This window comes from Rhinatrema bivittatum, chromosome 8, assembly GCF_901001135.1.
Source record: "Rhinatrema bivittatum chromosome 8, aRhiBiv1.1, whole genome shotgun sequence".
Classification (NCBI taxonomy): Eukaryota; Metazoa; Chordata; class Amphibia; order Gymnophiona; family Rhinatrematidae; genus Rhinatrema; species Rhinatrema bivittatum.
This window is the reverse complement of record NC_042622.1, coordinates 42,491,166-42,512,053: the sequence shown is the minus strand read 5'-3', so window position 1 is coordinate 42,512,053 and position 20,888 is coordinate 42,491,166. Positions and strand designations below refer to the sequence as shown.

Below are 20,888 nucleotides of genomic sequence, written 5' to 3'. Positions count from 1 at the left end.
AATAGAGATTTGTTTTCAAATTGTCTATATTTTCTCCAAAACTGCTGGTGTCTTCTCTCAGCAGTTGTTGAACTTCAGGGTGGATTACTTAATAGCAGAGGAGGGAATTTCTTACCTGCTAATTTTCGTTCCTGGAATACTACGGATCAGTCTAGACTCTTGGGATTATGACTCCCTTCCAGCAGATGGAGACAGAGAAGGTTTCACTGGCACTGATATATAACCTGGAGTCACTCAGTATTGACCTGTACCCAAGCTAAGATTATTCTCACAACAATCCTAATAAACATGCAAATTATTTAGAACCAAATGAGCAAGGGGAAAGAGGATAAGCTCCGCTTTGAAAGAAAAGTCTTTACTTCGTAACTCCCAACCAGGAGAACAAACTTGAAATCCATAGTAGCTCTGCCGCCTATATACAATAGACCCATGACAGAAGAACGAGCGGACTCTTCCCCCCCCCCCCCCCCCCCCCCCCCTCCACACACACACAGGGCGGGGGTCTGGACTGATCCGTGTATTCCAGGAATGAAAATTAGCAGGTAAGAACCAATTTTCCTTTCCTGTTCATACCCGGATCAGTCCAGATTCCTGGGATGTACCCAAGCTTACTTAAATAAGGGTGGGACTGTGAGAGTCCCACTTGAAGAACACTCACCAAAGCCCATGGCCTCTGGGGCCTGGACATCCAACCGATAACATCTGGCGAAAGTGTGCAGTGACTTCCAAGTAGCCGCCCGACAAATTTCCTGTGGCGATGCCAGCTGACACTCGGCCCAAGAAGTCGCCTGAGATCGAAATGAATGAGCCCTTAATCCCACTGGAACAGGGTGTCCTTTACAGATATAAGATGAGCTTATTGCTTCCTTCAGTCATCGTGCTGTCGTAGACTCTGAAGCCTTTTATCCCTTCTTCACAACACAAAAAGATGGTCAGAAACCCTAAAGTCATTATTCCCTGTACGTACCCGGATCAGTCCAGACAGTGGGTTGAGCCTCCTGTCCGGCAGATGGAGACAGAGAAAAACTGAAAGGGTATCCTATATCAGGACAGAGCCCTCCCTGCGTCCCTTCAGTATTTCTCTGTCTCCAGCAAATTCAAACAGTTGAACCTGCGGTTCCCTAGCTTTATTTTCTTTTCTTCTCCTTGGGGATTTCTCCTCTCTTCTCCCTTAGGGGTTGATACAAGATCAAGCAAGTATTGTTAATTTCAATTGAAAAAAAAAAAAAACGAGGAAAGTTACAAAGGGAGACTAAGTTATCTCCTAGCTCTTACTGGGTCCCAGGGGGGACTTGTCTCCTTGAGTATTCAGCCTGGGACCCACTTTCCAGGTGACCTCCAGCCTGGCTGCTTGGGGTGAAATTGGTGGTCCAGTCACTCCCCCTCCTTTGCCTAGTCTGCGCCCGTGAGGTACCTGGTTACATAGCAGAGAGGTACTGTTTTCCTCTGCTTGTTAAAGTTTCAAAAAAAAGAAATACAAAGGGCAGATATCAGACTCACAGGCAACTGGCAGCATTTTCTGAACAAATTTGGGGGAAGGAGCTCAGTAGGGTTTATTCCCTTGCTCAGTCTCGTGGTCAGCCAGGCACTGCCGTCTTCTCGCTACTCTAGCGAGCAGCCCCCTCACCGGAGCTCATGCCATGGTCCTCTCTCTGCTTAGCCTGCGGGGAGCCTGCATCGCGGCTCTCCCTTGACGCGCTTTGCTCGTCCTGCCTCTGGGGCAGTATCTAAATTTCCTTCTCTGGGTTGGGTAGTGAGGCACACTCCCAGGCCGGCTCCCACGCAAAAAAATCACAGGAGTGGCGGCCATTTTGTCTCCGGAGCTGCCGCCGCCTCCTACAAGCCCTGCTGAGCCGGCGGAGCCGATTTTTAACCCTTCGTCGCCCAATCTCAGCCCTGTGGATTCCCCGGGCCCTGTTTCTGACCCCTCCCCCCCCCCCCCACGGTTCTTCCCCTCCCCCCACACCTGGCAAGGTTCATCATCTATTTTCTTCGTAATTTGTAGTATTATTACATAAGTCCTTCCTGGCTAGCCTGGAGGAAGAGAACGATCCCTCCCCGGGCCACCCCCGGCTAAGGTCCCTCAGGTGGTCACAGTCCAGGGTCCTAGGGCTCAGAACTGTTCCCGGTGTACCGGGTCCCCTGTGCCGGATCCGGACCCTGATACAGATTTGGCTCTCCCAAATCTGCCGGTCGACGGGGATGATCCCCTGGTCGTGCGGCTGTTCCAGCGAGAGGAGCTTGAACCGCTCATTCCCTTTGTTCTGGATGAGCTGGGAATTGAAGTCCCTCTGGAAGATCCCCCCACCCCTTTGTCTTCTCACACTGTGGACCTGGTCCTGGCGGGTCTGAGATCTCTGCCGCGCATCTTTCCATTCCACCCCATGCTGATGCAGCTCCTGCTACGGGAGTGGGAATCTCCCGAGTCAGGTCTCAGAGAGGGCAGGTCGATGGACAAGCTTTACCCCCTGCCGGACCAATGCCTGGATATTCTTAAAGTGCCTAAGGTCGATGCTTCGGTGTCCACTGTCACCAAATGTACCACCATTCCGGTGGTAGGGGCCACAGCATTGAAGGATTTGCAGGATCGGAAGCTGGAGCCTCATCTCAAGCAGATCTTTGAAGTTCTGGCTCTCGGAGTCAGGGCAACAGTCTGCAGCAGTCTCATGTAGCGGGCAAGTCTCAGGTGGGTCCAACAATTACTCAGCACCCAGGACCTCCCGTCTGCAGAGGTGGAACAGGCGGAACGGCTAGAGGGTGCGATTGCGTATGGAGCGGATGCTCTTTACGATCTCCGGGTGCAAGCCAGAGCCATGGTTTCCGCTGTATCGGCCAGATGCCTTCTCTGGCTGAGGAATTGGGCTGCAGACGCCTCTTCTAAGGCTCAGCTGGGCACTCTCCCCTTTAAGGGTAAAGTTGCTTTTTATTTATTTATTTATTTATTTTTGGTTTTTATATACCGATCTTCCTACATTAGATGCAAATCAAACCGGTTTACATAGAACAAGAAGAAACTTGCTAAAAGGCATTACATAAAACAATGAACAATTATGCAACATTAAATAACATTGTCAAGAGAGTCAACTAATTATACAAAATTGAATTAAATGGTAATCAAAGTGAACATTTGATGTCCTTGTGTTGAACTTAAATAGGTTGAGAGTAACTAAAGGATTTTTCCAGGGAACCTGAAAAAAAGAAGGAGACTAAAAACAAAGCAAACCAAAAAAGTGAGAAATAAGCAGAGAGGTGTAGCTAAAGAAGAAGGTAATGCTATGAGCTAACAAGAAGGTTCTGGAAAAGCAAGCTTGAATAACCACGTTTTAAGTTTCTTCTTAAACGAGATAGGGCAAGTCTCTTGTCGGAGTTCTGGAGGGAGAGAGTTCCAGTTAGAAGGACCTGCAATAGAAAAGGCCCTTTTTCTTAGAGTTGTTTTAGCTTGAGGGATGAAGAGGGTCCCTAGGTATGCTTTTCTCAAGGGTCTAGTGGAATGATTATGACGAATTTGGAAAGTAAGATCTAGAGGGGCAAGATTGAGTAGGTTTTTATGTGTGATGGAAGTACTTTATAGATGATTCTATATTTGATGGGGAGCCAGTGGAGGTTGTAAAGTATTGGAGTGATGTGATTCCTCCTCGATGAGTTTGACAGAACCCTGGCAGCTGAATTCATTAACATTTGTAATGGTTTTATAGTTACAGCAGGGAGACCGAACAACAAAGAGTTACAGTAATCAATTTTTGTAAGTAAGATTGCTTGAAGGACCAGACGGAAATCAAAGAAGTGTAGAAGAGGTTTAAGTTTTTTAAGGTGATTTTTTTGGTGAGGACCTGGAACAGCTTATTAAATCCTTGGGCGACAACAAGGTTCATAAGCTGCCGGAGGATCGTCCCAAACAGTCCAGGTCATTTTTTCTGTCACGCTCTCGCTTCCTGGGTCAGCGCAGGTTCTCTAAACCGCGAGGAGCATTTCAGCAAAACATCTCCACTAGAGCTCAGGCCTGGCCCCAGTCCTATCGAGGTCGGCGGTCCTTCCGAGACTCTACCCACCAAGCCTCCACCTCCAAGCCCTCACAACGAGATGCGGTCGGCCCATTCCTCCGCTCCAGACTTAGGTGGTCGGCTGTGCCTATTTCTCGAAGAATGGTTCAAGATTACTTCGGATCAGTGGGTCATCGAGGTGATCGAAAGAAGTTGCGCTTTAGAGTTTGCTTGAGATCTCCCGGACCTCTACTTAGTCTCTCCCTGCGGAACGCAGAAGCGACCGGTGTGCCAGATGCTCGACAGGCTGCTAGCCCTCAGCGATATCCCCGGTTCCCCCACAGGAGCAGGGATCTGGCCAGTATTCCATCTACTTCGTCGTTCCCAAAAAGGATGGATCCTTTTGGCCGATCCTGGATCTCAAGAGAGTCCACCAGACCCTCAAGGTCCCCCACTTTCGCATGGAGACTCTGAGGGCGGTCATAGCAGCAGTTCGCACAGGCGAATACCTCGCCTCTCTGGATCTTATGGAAGCCTACCTTCACATCCCGATCCGGCAAGATCACCAAAAGTTCCTCCGTTTCAACATCCTGGACAGACACTACCAGTTTTGGGCGCTTCCGTTCGGTCTGGCTACCGCTCCCCCGCACATTTACCAAGGTCATGGGTGGTAGTGGCAGCTTTTCTCCGGCGGGAGGGAGTTCTAGTCCATCCGTATCTGGACAACTAGCTCATTCGGGCAAAGTCAAAGGTTCTGTGCGTGACAGCGGTCAACTGAGTCCTGTCTGTCCTCCCCTCCCTCAGATGGATTGTCAATTACTCCAAGAGCTGCCTGAAGCCTTCCCAGGTCCTCGAATTCCTGGGAGTCTGTTTCGACACTTGCTTGGGCAAGTATTGTTACCCGAGGCCCGGATGCTCAAGCTCATGGATAAAGTGCAACAGCTGATCTCCCTCCCGGTCCCCACAGCATGGGACTATCTCCAAGTTCTCGGCTCGATGGCTTCAACTATAGATTTTGGTTCCTTGGGCTTTTGTGCATATGCGTCCATTACAGAAAGCCTTGCTGTCCTGCTGGAAGCCGGTCTCGGAGGAGTACCAAATGCCCCTGCTGCTCTCCGATGCTACCATCACCGACATACAGTGGTGGCTTTCTCTCGCCCATCTACTGAAGGGGATGCCCCTGGAAACACCTCGTTGGATCATTGTAACGACAGATGCCAGTCTCTCTGGCTGGGGAGTGGTGTGTCAGACTCAATTTATGCAGGGATGCTGGTCCCCAGTTCAATCCCGCTGGCACCTCAATTGTCTGGAGGCTCGTGCAGTCCGCCTGGCACTCAAAGCCTTTCTGCCTCTGATTCGTCGCAAGGCGGTGCGAGTCCTCCCGGACAACGCCACCACGGTAGCCTGCATCAGTCGACAGGGGGGCACCAGAAGTCACCCGGTGGCCTTGGAAGCCAGCAAGCTGCTCGCCTGGGTAGAATGTCACCTGGAGCGGCTGGCGGCCTCCCCCATAGCGGGGAAGGAGAATATTCAAGCCGACTGACTTCCTCAGCTGGCAACATCTAGACCTCAGAGAGTGGGAGTTGTCCAACTGAGCGCTGGAGCTGATTGTGTGCAGGTGGGGGATCCCTCACCTGGACCTCATGGCCACTCTGAACAACACAAATGCTCCCAGATTCTTCAGCCGCAGAAAGGAGCACTGCTCTGAAGGGGTGGATGCCCTGGTTTTTCCTTGGCCCCACGACATTCTTCTCTACGTGTTCCCACCTTGGCCTCTGGTGGGAAAGGTTCTCAGAAGGATAGAACTTCACAGGGGGCCTGTCATTCTTGAAGCACCGGAGTGGCCTCGGGAGCCATGGTTTGCGGATCTGGTGAACCTGGCGACAGACCTCGGCCACCTCCTAATCGATCAGGCGGATCGCTTTTGTCTAGTGGCCTGGCTTTTGAGTGGCAGCATCTGAGGAGGAAGGGCTATAAGGAAGAGGTTATAACCTCTCAGAACTGACCCCTCTATGCCTTCCTTCAGAAAGAATCTCAAAACTTGGCTCTTCAGGAAAGCATTCCCTCCAAAGAATTAATCCCCGGCTCACTATCCCTCCTTCCACCCCACCCCCCCTCCCCGCCATTGTACATAGTAAGTTAAATTCAAAATATATGTACTGTTAGTATAGCGATTGTGTAAAACAAGTTTCGTTATATTTACTCTGTTAATCTGTTATACTGTATCATGTAACCCAAAGGGCCTGCTTTTGAGACATCCTGTTCTTTGTAAACTGGTGTGACATTTTGAATCTAATATCGGTATAGAAAAATAAATAAATAAACAATAAATAAATAAATATCTACTGTGTTGCGGGCCCGCAAGCCATCCACCTCCCTCGCTTACGTCTGGGTCTGGAAGGTGTTCGAGAAGGTCTGTGTCGCGGCCGGGGTGCCGGGACGCAAGGATCCGGTCTCCCAGGTCCTCTCCTTTCTACAGAATGGACTTTGCAAAGGTTTGTCTTTCAATTCTTTGCGAGTGCAGGTTTCGGCTCTCTGGTCTCTCCTAGGCACTCTTGATGGTTACGCGGTGGTGGCTCATCCGGATGTCGATCGTTTCCTCAAAGGGGGCAAGCATTTGAATCCGCCTGACAGGCTACTTGTCCTTCCTGGAGTCTTAACTTGGTGCTTCAGGTCCTTTATGGGGCGCCTTTCGAACCCCTCCGGCGGGCTATGCTTAAGGATCTTATTCTTAAGACAGTATTTCTAGTGTCTGTTTGCTTCGCGAGGAGGGTCTCCGAGCTCCAGGCGTTGTCTTGTAGGGAGCCCTTTCTTCGCTTTTCTGATTCAGGTGTTTCTCTCAAGACGGTCTAGTCCTTTTTACCAAAGATCATGTCTTCCTTCCATGTCAATCAGTCTGTGGAACTCCCTGCTTTTTCCACTGAGGATGTTGCTAGCATCTCTGCTGGTGACCTACGGCATCTCAACGTTAAGAGAGTATTGCTTCAATATTTACACGCTACCAATGATTTTCGTGTCTCTGATCATTTCTGTCTTATGGAGTGGTCCAAATAAGGGAAACAAGGCTTCTAAAGCTACAATTGCTCGTTGGCTAAAGGAAGCGATTGCGTCTGCCTATGTCTGTCGGGGTCAGCTGGTCCCGGATGGCTTGAAGGCTCATTCTTTGCGTTCGCAGGCTGCCTCTTGGACGGAAAGTCAGTCGGTCTCTCCTCAAGAAATCTGCAGAGCAGCTACTTGGAAGCCTCTGCATACTTTTGCTCGTCATTATCGCCTTGATGTCTAGGCGCCAGTATTTGGCTCTTTCAGTAGGCAAGTGCTTCAAGCGGGACTGTCTCGGTCCCACCCTATTTAGGGAAGCTTGAGTACATCCCACTGTCTGGACTGATCCGGGTACATACAGGGAAAGGAAAATTAGTTTCTTACCTGATAATTTTCGTTCCTGTAGTACCACGGATCAGTCCAGATTCCCGCCCTTCTCGTCATCGGATCATGACTTTTCTTTTCCTCTCGAAGCTCTCGTTTCACAGAATATTGAATTGACTACTTCCTGTCTGAAATACAAGGCACCGGAGGTACTCACTATATTACTTCACATGTAAGAGCAAATACTTACCTGTTGAACCTATAGGTTCCATTTGAATGTTCCAGTTTACATTTTATTACTTGCTTGATCTTATTTTGGTTTATCTTTAACTGGTTCTTGTCTGCTTTGATAACGTTTATACTGAAGGGACGCAGGGAGGGCTCTGTCCTTATATAGGATACCCATTCAGTTTTTCTCTGTCTCCATCTGCTGGACAGGAGGCTCAATCCACTGTCTGGACTGATCTGTGGTAATACAGGAATGAAAATTATCAGGTAAACTAATTTTCCTGTACTCTTGAGGTAACGCAACAAAGCCTGTTGACATTTAAGCATCGCAGATCTTTAGCATGTGGAGCCGATGCATCCATATCTGGGAAAGCTGGCAACTCCACGGTCTGGTTCACATGAAACATAGATACAACCTTCAGGAGAAAGGAAGGCACTGTTCTTAAAGAAATTCCAGAATCCGAAATCATCAGGAAAAGCTCCCTATACAACTGTGCCTGCAGCTCCGAAATCCTGCGGGCTGAACAAATGGCCACCAGAAACACCACTTTTAACGTGAGATCCTTCACTGTTGCCCTTCTCAAAGGTTCAAAAGGAGCCCCACCCATCCGTCTGAGGACTAAATTTAGGTTCCATGAAGGACATATTTTCTGCAATGGAGGACGCAGATGCTTCACCCCACGGAGTAAGTGAACCACATCCAGGTGAGCAGCCAATGACACTCCATGCACCTTGCCTTGAAGACAGCCTAAGGCCGCAACTTGCACCTTAAGAGAGCTAAAGGCCAAACCTTTCTTAAAACCCTCCTGCAGATATTAGATATCGAGACTTGAGTGAAAACTGTTCCCTGGCCGGTGCACCAAGACTCAAAAACCTTCTAGACTGATGTAATATAAAAAAGTGGAAGTCTTCCTAGCCTGCATCAAAGTGGAAATGACATCCTCTGGATATACTTTCTTTCTCAATCGCTGCCTCTCAAAAGCCAGGATGTGAGACACAAGCGATCTGCCTGATCCGAAAATATTGGGCTCAACCTTAGAAGGTTCGGCAAATGATGGAGCCGCAGCAGGCTGTTGACCGTCAACTTGACCAGATCCACAAACCAAGGGTGTCTCAGCCACTCTGACGCCACCAGAATTACTTTTCCAGGGAAAATTTCTGTTCGCCCTTATCAGCTTTCCCACTAGGGGCCAAGAAGGAAAAAATCACAGCAGAATTCCCCAGGGCCACAGTAGAAACAGAGCATCTATGCTCTCTGCTCCGTGCTCTTTTCTGCGACTGAAAAACCGGGATGCTTTGGCATTCGTTCGTGACGCCATCAGGTCCAAGCTGGGAGTACCCCACTGGTGACATATCAGAGCCATCACTTCTTTCGACAGCTCCCACTCCCCGGGGTTCAGTTTCTGCTGGCTGAGGAAATCCGCCTGTACATTGTCCACTCCAGAAATGTGAGATGCTGCAAACATCGCTAAATGCTGCTTCACCCAGAGAAACAAGTCTGAGCGTCCTGGGCTACTGCCCGACTCCTGATTCCCCCATGCCGATTGATGTAAACCACTGTGGTCACATTGTCCAACAATGTGACCACAGATGCTCAAGAGAGGCCGAAAAGTGAGTAATACGTACCGCACTGCCCTCATCTCTAGATGCTTGATAACCCAGGATTTCTCTTCCATAGACTGCTGCCCCTGGGCCAACTGATTCTGGCCCACTGAACCCCAGCTGGAGAGACTGGCATCGATGGTAACTACCACCCAGTCTGGAACCTTCAAGTCCACTCTGCAGCTGAGATGCTCTTGACCAAGTCACCATGAAAGACTGGACCTGGCAGGCTCCTCAGGCAACAAAGGAAGGTAAAATTGCTCCAACATCTGATCCCAACACAAGAGGAGGGACTGCTGCGGAGGCCTCAAATGAGCAAATGAGCAGATTCCTCTTACTGGCTAAATGCTCTTCTACGCATTTACAAACCATTAAGATGTTTACGTTCTTCTCAATTGAATTTGCTAGAAGTTCCTTCTGTTCAACACGCGCATTTATATAGTATTCGTGAGACCTCTTTTCCATTGCTGCACCAACACAATGGAATCTTATTCCATTTGAGCTCAGGACTTTGGATGATGCAAAAAAGTTCAGACAGTTATTGAAAGAGCACCTTATCCATCGTACATACAATATATTCTAGAGTGCTGCCAGCAGAATAAATACCTTTACAGATGTGAGGATTCTGTTACATATTTTGGGTGATTGACTATTTATTTTGTTTACATGAGATTGGTTATTTCTGTCTCTGTGAAATACATGTAATTTGTGTGGTATTGTATTTATTATTTTTATGTTTCATTATGTATGTTAATGTTGTAAATTGCCTAGGCCTCTCTGTGGTAGGCGATCAATAAATTTTAATAAATGAAAAAAATGAAATGCCCAAGGGACCAGCTCCAACATCGAGGCCAAAGAGCCCAGCACCTGAAGATAAACCCAGACTTTGGGAATCACTGCATCCAACAGCTTGAGCACTTGCTGCTGTAGTTTGAGAGAGGCAGCAAGGAACACCTTCCCTGCTCCGTTGTTGAAACATGCTCCCAAGAACTCCAGAACTTGAGACAGAGTGAAATGACTCTTCATCAAATTCACTACCCAGCCCAGAGACTCCAGCTGCTCCAAGACCTGAGACACCGCTTGAGCCTCCAGGGCTTCCAACTTCGCTAGAATAAGCCTGTCGTCCAGATATGGGTGAACCAAGAAGCCCTTCTTCCTGAGCGCTCCTGCCACCACAACCATTATGTTGGTAACAGTGCGTGGCACTGTGGCCAACCCGAAAGGAAGGGCACAAAACCTCAAAATGTTTCCCGAAGGCCATGAAGCGCAGAAACTGCTGGTGATCTGGGCGTATTGGAATGTGTAGATACACTTCGGTCATGTCTAGAGAAGCCAGGAATTCTCCCTTGTGCACTGCTGCAATCACCAACTGCAGAGTCTTCATGCGGAAACTAGGAACCCGGAGAGTCACATTCACCTTTTTCAAATCTGAAATTGGACAGAAGGACCCTTCTTTCTTAGGGACCACGAAGTAAATGGAATACCTTCCCATCCTTTGTTCTCCCATAGGAATGGAAAGTATGGCTCCCAGCTCTTGTAACCGATCCACGGTTCCTTGAAGCACTTTCTCTTGCAGCCTGGAACGCAGGGGGAAACCATAAACAAGACTCTGAGCAGGTGAGAGAATTCTAACATGTAGCCATCTCTTATCACACTGAGGAGCCACTGGTCTGTTGTGATTTTGGTCCACTCTTTGTAAAACCAAGTCAGATGACCTCCCACACAAGAGAGAGAGGAGTGGACCTGCGTCGCTTCATTGCAAAGACTTTGCTCTGCCAGAACACTGGCTGAGACCTTCTCTGCCTGACTTCCTGCCCCCTCGAAAGGACCGATTCTAAGATTGCTGCTTTCTTTCGCCTTGCCACTAAGCTCCTGCCGAGGGCCTACTAGGACAAAATCGCCTGGTCGACCAATAATAGGAGCACCCAGGAAAGGAACTCCTGATCCCTCTTGGCTTATCCTCTGGCAGCCTATGACCCTTGGACTCTTCAAGCCGCTTCAAGAGCTCCTCTGTCTTCTCCAAACAGAAGCTTCCCCTTGAATGATAGGGCTCCCAAACGAGACTTAGACCAAATATCCACTGACCAGTTCCTCAACCAGAGGAGTCTTCTGGCCAACACCGCAGACATCATGATCCCGGAGGAAGTTCTGATAAGGTCATACAATGCGTCAGCAACATAGGCTGCTGCTGCCTCCAGGTAGTTCACTTGCTTAGCCTCTGATGGAGATAGCGGTCTAGTAGTTTGTAACTGCTGTACCCAGCATAAACTGGCCGCCTGCATGAAACTACTGCACACCACAGTACGAATCCCAAGGGCAGACACCTCAAATCTTCTTGAATTGAATCTCCAATTTCCTATCTTGCATATCTTTCAGCGCTGCTGAGGCCGCTACAGGAATGGTGGTCTTCTTAGTGATCACCGACACAGACGTGTCCACCATAGGAAACGCCAACAACTCGAGCGTGTCCTCCGACAATGGGTACATCTTAGCTATTGGCCGCCCGACCTTAAGGCCTATCTCCGGAGTGTTCCATTCCTGGACCACCAGCTTTTTTACCGACTTGTGAAAAGGGAAGGCCTTCGCTGATACCATCCATGACTGGGTCCACACCCTCCTGATCCAAATCCTGTTGAGGAACCTTAATGCTCAGCTCCCCGAGAACAGGAGGGATCAAGGGCCACAACTCTTCCTTCCAGAAAAGACGCACCACCTTCAGGTTGTCCCATTCTGCCACCGGCACCTGGTCCAAATTTTCATCTGGATCTTGACCATCTGTGCTGTCATCAGGTCCCTCCGGGTCCTTGTCAGTCCCAGCTGGGTCCAGAAAAACAGGCCCCTGTGGAGCTCTGCCCTCCAAATCATCAGAGTTCAGTACAGTAGGCATCTGGAGAAGGTAGAGAGGTGGCAGTGGAACCAGGGGAGGACCTGGCAGCTGTAGAAGACAGAGAGCATGATGGAATTTGTATTGTTGCATGAAGCCTACCTTGCCAAGAAGGAAGTGATGGGGTAAGTCCCAGAGCTCGGCTAAGAAGTCTCGAGCTGAGGCGCCTCCAAGGTTGGGGGGCATTCTTCGCCTGTTGGGCCTGGGATGATTGGGAGTGGAGGAGAGCTCCTCTGAAGAATCTGAAGGAGACAGTCATTAGGAGGATCTGGGTATCGACCAGGGTGCTGGTCAGGGCGCAGATTCTGCGACTGGCCTGGTGGGTAGTGACCCGGATGTGGATGTCATTCTTCTTGTGGAAGGGGATGACCCAAGGGTGGGGAGATTGTTCTGTAAGGAGGAGTTGTGTCCTCTCATTCCCCAGGTTCTGGAAGAACTGGGGATCAAGGTTGCGCAGGAGGAGTTGGACAACGAGGGGTTAAACTGCGAGGACCGCTGAAGTCCTTCCTGCTGCCGAAGAGGGTGAAGAAGTTGATTGACTGGGAATGGGATCTTCCGGAGGCAGGGCTGAAAGTGGCCAGGGCTATGGCCAGGTTGTATCCTTTGCCAGAGGACATGTCAGAGGTTTGGAAGCTTCCAAATATGGATGTGGCGGTGTCAGTGGTGACGAAGAAGATGACCATTGGGTTGGCGGCGTTGAAAGATGTCCAACCGGAAGCTAGAGATGTTGTTAAAGAGGCTGTTTGAGTTCTTGGCTCTGAGCCTTAGAGCTGCAGTCTGTGCTAGCTTAATGCAGAGAGCTTATTTGTGCTGGGTGCAGAAGGCACAGGAGAAGACATCGGGGATCTCTGCTGATTCTGGCCAGGCAGCTTGATTGGAGGCAGGGGTGGCCTATGTGGCGGATGCCATTTATGATATGGTTTGGACTTTGGCCAGGAATATGATGTCCACAGTAGCCACTTGAAGACTCTTATGGTTGCATAATTGGTCGGCGGATGTGTGGTCGAAAGAGCAGCTTTGTAATCTCCCCTTCAAAGGGAAGTTTCTGTTTGGGGAGGATCTGGAGATTCTGATGAAGCATTTGGCGGATTCTAAAGGGAATAGATTGCCAGACCATAAGAAAGGAAGTAAAAAGATCTTTCTGCCGCTTGCTCGCTTTTGTGAAATAAGGAGATTTCTCTCCAAAAGAAGTTCTTCTGGATCCACGCAGAAGCAGGGTGCAGGAAGACAGCGGACTTTTCGAGGGACCCGAAGGCCAGCCAGAAATAGCTCCGGGCAGGTTCCGGAGGTGTGAAATCCGTCCAATGACTGATCTACTCCTTGCTGGAAGCTGTCTGAGGAAGGTTGACCCATTTTTACAAAGAGTGGACCACAGTCTCTTCCGACCAGTGGGTTCTGGAAATAATAAGGGAGGCCTTAGAATTTTCACACCCCCTCAAAGAGGGGGTGTGACCCATTGCGCTTTGCCCATCAAGCAATCAGCAGTGCGGGACACCTTTCTACAGCGATTGGAAACCATCATCCTGGTGCCGCAGGAGGAACAAGGTCGAGGAAGGAATGCTGTGTACTTCGTGATTCCCAAGAAAGAGGACTCTTTTTGGCCCATTCTAGATCTGCAAGTGGTCAGTACAACCTTATGAGTGCTGCACTTTCGGATGGAGACGTTGTGGTCTGTGATTACAGAGGTGCGCAAGGGGGAGAGTTTCTTGCTTCCTTGACTCTAACAGAGGCATATCTTCATATTCCCATCCGAGCAGACCATCAAAAGTTTCTGCGCTTCACAGTGCTAGGAGAGCATTTTCAGTTTCAAGCTCTTCCCTTCAGGCTGGCTACCGCACCAAGAACATTCACAAAAGTGATGATGGTGGTAGCGGTGGCCCTCAGGAGAGAAGGGATACTAGTACATCCATACCTGGGCAATTGGCTCATTCGGGCAAAATCGGAGGTGGAGAGTCACTGTTCCATTTGGTGGATGATGGAGCATCTAAGGTCCCTGGGCTGGGTGATAAACCTGGCGAAGAGCTATCTGGAGCTGTCCCAGTCTTGGATTATCTGTGAGCGTATTTCAACACCCAGTTAGGCAGGGTGTTTCTACCCCAGAAAGGGTGACCAAGTTACAGTCACAAGTGGTTTGACTGCAGGATCTGGGGTTCCCAAAAGTCTGGGATTATTTACAAGTGCTAGTTCCATAGCCTCTACACACAATTTGGTGCCACAGACCTTTGCTCACATGCGACCTCTTCAGAAGGTGCTCTTGTCCTTTTGGAATCTGTTGTCTGAGGAGTTTCACCTACTGTTACTGCTCCAGGAAGAATCCAGGTCCAGTCTCTCATGGTGGCTGTCATGTCCCAATTTGGAGAAAGGAGTGGATTTAGAAGTTCCGGACTGGAAGGTGGTGACTACAGATGCCAACCTCGGCGGTTGGGGAGCGGTATGCCAGGGATCTACAGCCCAAGGGAAGTGGTTGCCTGTAGACGTGTCCTGGTCAATCAATCATCTGGAAGCAAGAGCGGTCCGCAGGGAGTTTTTTGTTCCTTCTTCCTCAGATTCAGGGATATGTGGTGTGTGTCGTCTTGGACAATGGGACGACAGTGGCCTGTGTCAATCAACAGGGCGGAACGAAGAGTCGTTTGGTGTCTCAGGAAGTTCAGGAACTCTGTGACTGGGTGGATCTGCATCTAGCAACACTATCAGCCTCCCATGAGGACAATGTGTAGGTGGACTATCTCAGCAGACAAGAGCTGGACCCAGGAGAATGAGAGCTATCAGCAGAGGTCTTTGCCCTTATTGGGTGCAGGTGGGGCAAGCCCCAGTTAGATCTCATGGCAATGCAGAAGAATATCAAGGCGAACAGATTTTTCAGCCACTGGAGTGAGTTCGGCTCTGCAGAGATCGACGCTCTGGTTCAGCTGTGGCCAGTGAGACTTCTGCTATATGTGTTCCCTCCCATGGTTGCTCATAGGTCGAGTATTGTGGCACATCAAGCAACATCTGGGAAGAGTGATCCAGGTAGCACCGGAGTGACTGCACCGTCCGTGGTTTGCAGATCTAGTTCAGCTGGCGGTAGACAGGCCTGTCAGGTTAAGCCACCTGAGGGGAGTGCTACATCATGGACCCATCTTTTCAGAACAGGCAGATCACTTCTGTCTAGCAGCCTGGCTTTTGAGAGGCAGCATTTCTGCTTGAAGGGGTATTCAGAACCGGTGATTACTATTCTTCTTTAAGCTAGAAGATCCTCTACTTCTTTGGCGCATATCAGAATTTGGAGAGTGTTTGGTGTGGGGTCCATGACGCTGATCCTTTGCAGGCGAATGTTGCCCAGCTCTTGGCCTTTTTGCAAGATGGCTTGTCAAAAAGTTTAGCCTATAATTCTCTCTGAGTGCAGGTTGCAGCCTTGGGTTGTTTCAGAGAGAGGTTACAGGGATGACCCTTAGCGTCTCATCCGGACATAGTACGTTTTCTTAAGGGAGCGAAGCATTTGCATCCTCCGGTCCATAGACTTTGTCCGTCATGGAATCTTAATTTGGTTCTTCGAATATTGTGTGGCCCTTCATTTGAACCTTTAAGAAGGACTTCTTTGAAGGTTCTTACTCTGTAGACAATGTTCCTGGTGGCAATTTGTTCGGCGAAACGAATTTCGGAGCTTCAAGCCTTATTGTGCAGAAATCCTTTTTTTTTTTTGTGGATTTCTGATGATGGAGTTTCATTACATGCGGTGCCTTCCTTTTTGCCCAAGGTCGGGTTGGCCTTTCATCTTAGCCAGACAGTGGAATTGCTGGGCTTTCCACACTTGACATCTGATTCTCCCCATACAAGGAAGCTTCACCTTTTGGATGTGCATCGGGTTCTCTTGCGATATCTCAACGTGACTAATGGATTTCAGAGGTTGGAACATCTCTTTGTGTTATTCAGTGGACCAAAGAGCATGATTGCATGATGGTTAAAGGAGGCGATTTGTTTTGGCCTGTATTTGTGAAGGTCGGTCGATCCTGAGGGATTACAAGCGCATTCTATTAAGACGCAGGCAGCCTCCTGAGCAAAGTGTTGGTTTCTCCACAGGAGATTTGTTGAGCAGCGACTTGGTCCTCTTTGCACACTTTACTAAACATTACAGTTTGGATGTCAAGGCCCCGGAGGAAGCCTCATTCAGTGAAAGTGTACTGCATGGAGGACTTTCGGGATCCCACCAGTGTAGAGGGGCTTGGGTACACCCCACTTGTCTGGACTGATCTGGGTATGAACAGGAAAGGAAAACTGGTTCTTACCTGCTAATTTTTGTTTCTGGAATACCACAGATCAGTTCAGACTCCCATCCTTTTAATGATTATTATTTCAAAAGTCTTTTCCTTCAAATTAGTACTGCAGAATTGTGAACGAGATCATACATAGTTCCCAGTTATTTTGAGATTGGAAGTGTTTTCATTACCCTAAGTTGAGGGTTCAGTTTTGTTGCGGGGTTCCAACTTATTCCTCAGCTCACTCTAGAGGGAGAAAACTTTGGAGTTTGGGAAGAAGTGATCATGGCTTTGGGTATATGTCAATACTGAGGGACTGCAGATGATACTCTCAGTTAAAGAGCAGTGCCCGAAAAGCTTTTATTCTCTGCCTCCATTTGTTGGTAGGGATGCAAAATCCTCCAGCTCCTCTTATATCTCTCTCTGTGCCTGCAGACACCCTAAAAGTGAAGGAGAGGAAACACAAGAAGAAGAAGGGAAGAGATGGGGTGAGTACCTGTGCGGAAGCTGGAGGTAGAAAGTGGAAGGCAGGATTGGGTAGGCAATGACATACAAGAAAGGGAAAAAAGTACATGGTGGTGAATGAGGCTGAGAAGGGGGGATTTAGGTTGAATGGGTTGGCTGCTGGGAAGGTTAAGAAGTTGGAGGAGGAAAGATGTTGGTTCGATATTGTCACAACTGTTTTATGTTCTTCCTGGACTAGATGCTGGACAAAGAGAGAGTGGGAAGGAGTCGAGATGGGAGATGACATATTGAGTTCTGAATTTGTAATGTTTAAACTTTCTGCTCACCGTCGCTGTTTTTTGTCATTCTAGGAAGCCGAGCAGTTTTTTGAAGATGCATCTCAGTATGACGAGAATCTGTCGTTCCAGGACATGAACCTCTCTCGACCTCTGTTAAAAGTATCTCAATACTTCCTTCTCAATCGTAGCATGCCTCAGACCTGCAACCATCACACCCATCTGTCCCAGCATGAACCTTAATGCCCCTTCCAGTTTAAAGTTTCAGGTTATAGGAGCATTCTGTCCAGTATTGGTGAGGACTGATGAAGCAGACACTCCGAAACCCTCACAGATAAAACGTCTTGTCCTCTGTATCAGGGAGTGTACAAATGTGACAAAAGTGTAAATCTGCTCTACAATGTTCTTGATTAGTTCCGCCTCCTCCTGCAGGCGATCACAGCTATGAACTTCAAGCAGCCCACCCCAATTCAGAAGGCCTGTATTCCTGTTGGACTCCTGGGAAAGGATATCTGTGCTTGTGCTGCCACTGGGACAGGTGAGACTTCTGGGCTTGCACATATGTGTGCTGCCACTGGGACAGGTGAGACTTCTGGGCTTGCACATATGTGTGCTGCCACTGGGACAGGTGAGACTTCTGGGCTTGCACATGTGTGCTGCCACTGGGACAGGTGAGACTTGTGGGCTTGCACATGTGTGCTGCCACTGGGACAGGTGAGACTTGTGGACTTGCACATATGTGTGCTGCCACTGGGACAGGTGAGACTTGTGGGCTTGCACGTATGTGTGCTTGCCACTGGGACAGGTGAGACTTGTGGGCTTGCACGTATATGTGCTGCCACTGGGACAGGTGAGACTTGTGGGCTTGCACGTATGTGTGCTGCCACTGGGACAGGTGAGACTTGTGGGCTTGCACGTATGTGTGCTGCCACTGGGACAGGTGAGACTTGTGGGCTTGCACGTGTGTGTGCTGCCACTGGGACAGGTGAGACTTGTGGGCTTGCACGTATGTGTGCTGCCACTGGGACAGGTGAGACTTCTGGGTTTGCACGTATGTATGCTGCCACTGGGACAGGTGAGACTTTTGTGGGCTTGCACATATATGTGCTGCCACTGCTGCCACTGGGACAGGTGAGACTTGTGGGCTTGCACGTAGTGTGTGCTGCCACTGGGACAGGTGAGACTTCTGGGTTTGCACGTATGTATGCTGCCACTGGGACAGGTGAGACTTTTGTGGGCTTGCACATATATGTGCTGCCACTGGGACAGGTGAGACTTGTGGGCTTGCACGTATGTGTGCTGCCATGGGGACAGGTGAGACTTGTGGACTTGCACATTTGTGTGCTGTCCTTGAGACAGGAGAGATTTGTGGGGCTGGATGGCTGCACATGCAGCTCTCTCAGTTTCTGAGATGAAAGAGTTTTCCAAGGATAGATATTGGCTTTGACACTGTTTCTGTTACAGGAGGGACTCCTGGGCATGTATATTTGTATTTTTGTTGTTTCTGGGACAGGAGAGACACCCAGGGATGGATATTTGCCCATGCACTGTTCTTGGGGCATCATAAAGGAGAGCTATTAATGTGTGTAGAGCCAGTGACAACATACACGTTTGGGTCCTGTTATTAAATGCATAACGGTATATGAAATCACGTTCTCTCTCTTTGATCAGGAAAAACGGCTGCTTTCACTCTCCCTGTGCTTGAGCGTTTAATCTACAAACCGCGTCAGGCTCCGGTGACTCGGGTTTTGGTTCTAGTTCCCACCCGAGAGTTGGGTATCCAGGTGCATTCCGTCGCCAGACAGCTGGCACAGTTTACTGGTATCACAACCTGTCTCGCTGTAGGTAAGTACTGTAGTTGGTTAGGGAAAATCTTATTAGAGTTCTATATTTCCCACCATCTCCTAAAAGCTCATGCATGTCTTTTACCTGCATCCATGAAATGTTGAGCACCTCTGGGGTCATTCTCTGCTAGTAGCTGCACCAGCCTGACAGCTGACATTAAACTGGGCAGAATAGAGGCTAATGTTAGGTAATATCGACTCCCAGGAGAGGATAAGAGTTGACTTGGTGGTATTCAGTCTGAGACTTGGGTGACCTATGTGGCTCATTAGGCTTTTTTATCATGACTTGCTTTAAATAAAAGTCCATAATAAAACGAAACTAGTATTTTAAGGTTAGATGTAAATAAGATCAGATCCTGGCTCTCTGAGAACTGCCTCTGTAAGGTTCAAATTCCTTGAAACCTATCCTTTTCTGTCCTCTACGATCAGGACATGAATGGGCAGGTTTAGTATGATTGGTCCCCTTCATTGATCACACAGGGGTCAGGAGGGCAGACATAGAATATGATGACCACTGGGTCCATCTAGTCTATCCATTTTCTCTTCCTGCTTCCAGACTGCAGATCTCACTCCATTCCCTGGCTTTATGTCAGCTTCCCCACTTCTCAGGATTCTCTGTGCTTTTCCCATGTGCATTAGTATTTTGACTTCATTTTTTGCCTCCAGCATCTCTATTAGGAAGGAGGGGTAAAATCCTTGTTTTCGTAGTGTGTAAGCAGATGGACTCAGGATTAGTGGGTTATGCTCCCCTGCCAGCAGATGGAGATGGAGTCAGATTTCAAAGCTGACATCACCCTACATACACTCCTGCAGGACCTCAGCCATCCAATATTCTCCATCTCCAGCAGATGGTGGATGTACTTCTCCCTAAGGGATTGCTGTACTTTTTGGAAGGAGAAATTCTACTTTCTAAATTGAAGGAAAATTGAGCCCCGCTCTCCTGTGGTGATAACATAAAGGTCCCTCCCCCAGTTGAGAATTCCTGAGGTGATTTCAGAGATCCCTCAGGGGTGTGACTTTGCTGCTTAAGCAGCTGAAAGGCAGCGGGTGCAGGAAGCTGAGCACGGTGGTGATGGCCAAAGCCCTCCCTTGCAGCCAGAGACCATCTCTATAGTCAGCTGGTAAGCACTGAGCCCAGGTAAGTTTAAAAAAAAAAAAAAGATTTACCTCCCAATTCAGAGACATTTGGAGGAGTTTCAGTAAGACTTCCTCCACTCTCCTTGCTTGGCGCACCATATCAATATCTTTCCTGATCCCATTGGGGTAAGGGGAAGTGGGCTTCTGAACAGGTTGAATGGCCCCGGTGGGTTAGGCCCCGCTTTTGGTTTGGTCTGCACACCGCATGGTAGGTTGCGGTGGCGCCATCTTGCACGTGTCTTTGTGCATTCAGTATTGCCTCCATAGAACGTCGGGATGCACAGTGCTTCAGCTCTGTGCACACATCGTGCACACAACTTCTAAGCGTAGAACCAGGAACAGCCAGGTGCATGGGCTGTGTATGCGCATTGAATCGCCACGCCAACCTAGGCACTCGAAATCTGTACACATAAAAAAAAGTTTTTAAGCGCGAGCCGATAGAACATGCAGTTCCCTGTACATACCAGGATCAGTCCAGTCGGTGGGTTATGTCCCCCGTCCAGCAGATGGAGTCAGACAAAGCTTCGGAGGGTGTTACCTTATAAGCCACTGCACCCTCTGCTGCTCTTCAGTGTCTTTCTGACTCCAGCAGATAGGAGCAGGGGAATCTTTGATTCCCCAGTACATTGTCAGTGTACTTGTTTCCTTTATAATTTTCTCTGTGAAGCTTCTTGATGGATCAAGCTCTCCAGTTAAAAAAAAAAAAAAAAAATACCGAGAGACCTTTTGGTTTCAGGCTTGCAGACAAAGTGGTCCTTTCTCTCTCTCTCTCTCTCTCTCTCTCTCTCTGTCTGTCCTTCCTGCCTCCTTGCCACTCCGGTACGGGGTAAGTGTATTTGTGGGCATTTTCTCCTCAGGTTAGTTCTGAATTACAA

The 20,888-nt window shown here is 48.9% G+C and overlaps 1 protein-coding gene across 2 annotated transcripts in view; it reads left to right on the top strand.

The window, feature by feature from the left end:
- Positions 1–20,888, top strand: part of DDX27 (DEAD-box helicase 27) — a 75,785-nt gene that overhangs the window by 7,154 nt on the left and 47,743 nt on the right. For both annotated transcript variants that reach the window (XM_029611772.1, XM_029611771.1), the window contains exons 5-8: positions 16,728–16,780; positions 17,108–17,194; positions 17,465–17,570; positions 18,704–18,877. In XM_029611772.1, the coding sequence (XP_029467632.1) occupies positions 16,728–16,780; positions 17,108–17,194; positions 17,465–17,570; positions 18,704–18,877 (420 nt within the window). The remainder of the gene's footprint in view (positions 1–16,727; positions 16,781–17,107; positions 17,195–17,464; positions 17,571–18,703; positions 18,878–20,888) is intronic.